Below are 5,588 nucleotides of genomic sequence, written 5' to 3' on the forward strand. Positions count from 1 at the left end.
TGATTGTTAGTGTTTTGTATTTTTGTTGTTGTTGATGGTATTATTTTTTTAGTTTTTTTTTGTTTTTTTTTTTTTTGTACACAACTTGCTGTTATCGGCGGCGCTACTGTTGTTATTTTGAATTTTGTTGTTGTTGTTAGATTTTGTTGTTGTTGTAGTTGTTACTGTTTTTCGTGTTGTTTCAGTTTTTGTATTTGCTATCTTTACAATTGTGGTGGTAATTCTTATTGTTGTTGTTTTTATTTTTGTTGTCGCTTATTGTTTTTGTTGTCGTTTGCTCTTAAAGTGTCGCACTCTGTGCTACATAAAAACACACAGCCACTTATACAATGTCGATGTAAACTCATTCGCTCCTATAGTTACAATGCTGGCAAGTTGTCGTGCGTCGTGTCGTATGAGTAACCCACACTCTCTATGTACATATGTATATGCGTATGGTGCGTATATGCGTCCTATTTTAAATGTATTTGTATCGTATCGTATACCCCCTGCGTCGAATATTTGTTGTTATGTTTGTTGCTGTCCACAGCGTTCAATGCTCCCCAGCTCCTTAACTTCGGCGACCTTCGTTGCTGCCTTACTTATATGCTGCTGATATGCTGGCGCACGCGTTCGTCTGGAATGACTATTTGGGTTTTTATCTTTTTTTTCTGTTCTGACTTGTTTCCTCTACTAGTGCGATGGGTGGCTTTATCGACAGACACCAGAGTTATGTGGGCGACTTGCCGTTCACTGTTATAAATTCGTAAGTACGGGCCTCTTCCTCGTATGTTTTGCTATTTTTTATTATTGCTCCACTTCGGTTGAATGTCTTGCTCTGCTTCGACAACTCGTGTAACTGCTTTTTATGCTTCGTCCTCAAACTTATTGGCGGCGCCTATTTTGTTCCCCTTTTTTGCGCGTTCCTCGAACTTTTACCGCTTCGTTATTGTTGTCGCCGTTGCTTGTTCTTCGTTTTCCTTCTGGCTGTTCTGGTTAGTACTTCACCGCCAATGTTTATGCCACACTCATACAACTAACTATACAAAATGAAAAAAAAAAAACAAAATGAAATATGTATAAAGCAACAATGAAGCTATCGGAAGGGTCTTCGCTCTATAACCGTTACTGCCACTATTCGTTTACTGTTTCGTGCTTCGGGCTTTGAGCTCCCACTGCGTGCAGATCGCAATAATTCTTTTGGGTTGGTTAATACGCCACTCTTTTTACCCCTTCAATGGTTGTAGCGTCCTTGCGCTCTACGCTGCAGCTGCTGCGCTTGCAATGTTGCTGACTATCGTTGTTATTGCTTACTGTCTTGCCTTCTGGCCTTGCACCTTCTCTCTCTCTTTCTTCTTGTTTGGTCGCTGCTGCCTGCACTTGCTGCTAGGGACTTATGTTTTACTACTTTTCTTCTTCTTTAGCTGCTTCTTCTTCCTGCTCACTATCCGCAGCGCGTCTATTGTCTCTTCAAGTGTTACAATTGATGTTAAGCAGACCAATTCAGCTGTACGCTAGCGCTGGTGATAGTTGTCTGCGCTATGGCAATGTTAAAATGCACGCTATTTATTGTTGTACCTGCTAGCTGTTGTTGTTGTCGTATCAAAGTATTAAAATAGTATGAGTAGTAAGCGCTGTATTCAAAAGGGTAGCGCTCCTTTTCTCTGTACTAGCTTACGCGTGGGACTGTCGCTTTCGCTTTCCTCAGGGCGATTGTGCATTGACTCTTGTCCCTTCAGATTTAAGCATATGAGGCACAGCATATGCATAAAAGAAATGTATCTATTCAATGGCACTTATTTGCATAAGCATGCGTGTGTGTGTCTGTGTGTGTTTGTTGTGGCAGCGCGTGTGCTCGCCTTGACTTGCTGTCGTCGTCGTCGTCGTTGACGACGTCTTCTGCTCTTAGTACGCCCTCTGGCTGTTCATTCAATTTTGAGCTGAATTCTGAAGTCTGCTACTCGCCCACGGCTGTTGCCTGCTACTATTACCGTTTGCTGTCGCTTGCAGCGCTTTTTTCCAACTATTTTTATTATCCTCCTAACTGTATATTTATGTGTATGTGTGTCTATGCAGTTAGGTTGATTGTCTGTTTGTGCTTCGTTTTCCCACTGTTTGTCTGCAATGAAATATACAACAAGAGAAAATAATGATGAACATAAGCAGATATTGTTATTGCTCTGTAGATGCATGTAAATATGATGAATAGTACTCGTTTTATTATTCATAAAAATTAAGCTATTATTGAAAGTTGTGCCGGCGTGTATTGATAAAGAGCATCATCACTCGTTGTCCCTTTACTGCAGACACATCGCTATGATCATGTCATGAGTAGTAAACTGTTTATCGATTCAGATGATTGTGGTTATTGCTATGGTGAGCGATACAGAGTAGATATTAGCATAAATGTGCGCTTTTTCACACGCTTTCGCAGTGGAAATGTGTGAGGGATTTAAGGTTTTAAACACACTGACTGTAGATTTCGTATGTAAATATATGTACTTAGTATAAGGCGGTCAAGTAATGAAAAATGAAATCATGAAGAGCTCCAAGTCCGCCAAAGCTACTGTCTATCATTATCCAGAAAATAAAATTAAAATAAAAAACAATAAGAGTGCTGATTTCGGTCGAATTTCGTCGTTTCCTGAAGCTGGAGTTCGCATTTATTTTAAAGGTATCCTGCCCAGTAAAATTAATTTTATTCAATTAAAAAAAAAGGTTTTACGCTAACGCTATCAATTTTAAATGAATTTCGAAAATCTAGGGTGGTAAAATTTTTAAAAAATTTGCAAATACATACACATCATTAATCGGCATATTTAAGTACTTTTGTATTTAAAATACTAGTTTACGTACTGAAAAATACTTAGTGTTTGAAGGTGTCTATGAAAACACTCAGGAATTTAGGAGTTTCTGAATGCTTGAGTAAGAAAACTTAGGTATTCAGGTTTAGCTAAGCACTCAAGTACAAAAAACTCAGTTGAAAAGCTATTTTGAGAGAAAGCACTTGTAGTTATATCAATTAGCTCGCGTCGCTTCAACAGTCGCAATGGCCGAGTAAGCAAGGCGCTGGCGTGCCTCCCGAGAGGTCCAAGCTCGAAAACTCGGGTAAATAGCGAATTTCCTTAGTTCGCAATAAATTTAATTGAATTGAATTAACTTTTTTCGTTTTGAATTACATTTTTTTAATTATAACATTTCATTAAAGCGAAAAAAGGAAAATATTTTTTTTTCTTTAATCTAATAAGTAGACACTTGTTTTGTTTATTTTTTCGTATATATTACTGTTGTTTATTTTTATATATATTATTTTAATTACATACAATTTTTAGAAACGTATTTTATTTTTTTTGTAATTTCTATTTTTAACATTTTTTATATTTTTCCAATTAATTTTTTTATTGGTTTTAGATTTTATTGTTTAAAAAAATACATATATATATATACATATGTATATATTTTTTAATTTGGGTATCTTTTAATTTTTGATTTTGCTTAAAAAAATGTATTTCATTTAATTTCTAAGCACCATTTTCTTATTTTGTTAAAAAGAAAAGTGAACTTATATTTTTTTAATTCATTTAATTTTTGAGAATATTATTATTTATTTTTGCATCATTTTAATTTAATTTATTTTTTTCTTTATTTCTTAGTTTTTATTGTTTTAAAAAGAAAATATATGCATATTTTTTAAATTTAATTTAATTTAAAAAAAAAACTAAAAGACGAACAGCATAACGATAAGACCTTCTAGGTAACAGATCTTTCAATTAGTCTTTCGAAAGACAGTAAAGAGCTTTCAAGATAGTTGCCAGAATTGACAATTGTCTTACGAAATACCAATGTCCGGCTTTATCTAAACCTAAACTCGCGTCACTTTAGTTCGCCTCACCTCATCTCAGCTCAACGAAGCAAATCACGAAAATTATTTTTCTGAAAATCCCGTAATAATACCAAATGTCCCGAAACAGTCCCGAAAATCGAAAAATAGTACCAAGGACAAGAAACAGTCACGAAAATCCATAGGTGGTCCTGAAATTTTGAAAATCCTGAAAATACAGCACTAGCTCCAAAATTCTGAAATAGTCCTGAAAATCTCGAAATAGTTCCGTAAAAATCTCGATAATTCGGTAATTCCAAAGTAGTGCCGAAAATCGCGATATAATCCCGAAAATCGAGAGGTAGTACCAAGGACCCGAAATAGTTGCCAAAATCCAGAGGGTGCGCTGCAAATTCCTAGGTAGTCTCGAAAATCCCGAAATAGCCCCGATAACCCCGAAAATTCTAAAAATGCCGCAGTAACTTCTGAAACAGTTCTGAAAATCCAGGTATAGTCCCGAAATAATCCCGATAATTCTAAATAGGTCTCGACATTCCCGAGGTAATCTCCAAAATCCATAAACAAAGATATAGTCCCGAAAATCGAGAGGTAGTACCAAAGACCCGAAATAGTTCCCAAAACCCATAGGTAGTCCTGAAATCCCTAGCTAGTCTCGAAAATCTCAATATAGTCACGAGAACTCTAAAGTAGGCTCACAAATCACGAATTTGTCCTGAAAGTCCCGAAAATCTCGATGTATTTTTATCTAGTATAAATAACAAGTATTTAGTATTAAACCAATTCATAAGTACTAAGAACTTTAGAATCCATTATTTAGTGCAGCCAGAGTTTTTTAAGTACATTTGCACGCGGTGTTTCATTACTTTTATGCTTAATATTTAGCGCTGTGGAATTATGTAAATGTTTTCATACTCGGAATTAAGTAACGTCCAAAATACTTATGTAAATAGTACTTTGGTATTTACTACAACATAAATACATGGTACTTAGTATTTTGTAAATACCGTTTTAGAGTACACTGATATACACTGTGCAACCAATACTTTTTTGAACAAATTGTTTGCCCATATTGGTCTCTAGTGTTTAAAATAATAAATCCTTAGATATCCCGGTATATCTTCCGCTATTTGTTATTTCGGAGTCGGCGTAAAAAAAATCGGAGGAGAAGCTCGGTCAAATACTAACATACATATGTGTCAACGCTAATCTATTATTATTATTATCATATTACTAATGCTTGTTTACGATTTTTGAATCGACAAATACTTTTGGATCATGACTTTGTTGAAAGTACACTTTTTTTCTGCGTTGAAAAATATTTATCGTAGCGCTATTTGAAGAGTTTTTGGTTGTGTTAAAAGAAATAATTTATATATCCTCACACGGATCACCTAAGCTACGTAAAAATGTTTTCTTATGAAGGCGTTCAACAAGCCTCGGATAAGCGCTTATTTTTTTATGGAAATCCCTTCCAAGGTTTCAGCGAAAGACATCACCGCCCTTCAAGAGAAGCGATGGACAGGACAATGTATTACTTCTATCATCTGTATAAAGGAGCAGAAATTCGACGTCGGATTTGTGGCGAGAGGCAGACTCCGTCGACCGTCACTTTCTAATCACTTTTCGAAAGAAAACAAGATTATTCTTTGTGTTGTTATTTGTGTTCACGACCCAATGAAACAAAAAAAAATAACGCGATACGAGCTGTTGAAGCTGTAACGTCTTAGTTAAGTTTATTTTCTGTCATTTCGTGATCGTCTGGCAATAC

General features: G+C 35.6%; 1 protein-coding gene across 2 annotated transcripts in view; it reads right to left on the minus strand.

Moving 5' to 3' along the window:
- Window positions 1-523: 523 nt before the first annotated feature.
- The window catches only part of LOC118740190, an 89,742-nt gene continuing 84,677 nt past the window's right edge, over window positions 524-5,588 (minus strand). For both annotated transcript variants that reach the window (XR_004993102.1, XM_036471690.1), the window contains one exon: window positions 524-2,098. Coding sequence is in view for 1 of the 2 variants with exons in the window: in XM_036471690.1 (XP_036327583.1) it covers window positions 1,905-2,098 (194 nt within the window). In the remaining variant the exon portion in view is untranslated. The remainder of the gene's footprint in view (window positions 2,099-5,588) is intronic.

Source organism: Rhagoletis pomonella, unplaced genomic scaffold (genome assembly GCF_013731165.1).
Source record: "Rhagoletis pomonella isolate Grant_MI unplaced genomic scaffold, Rhpom_1.0 Rhpom_scaffold_00001, whole genome shotgun sequence".
Taxonomy (NCBI): Eukaryota; Metazoa; Arthropoda; class Insecta; order Diptera; family Tephritidae; genus Rhagoletis; species Rhagoletis pomonella.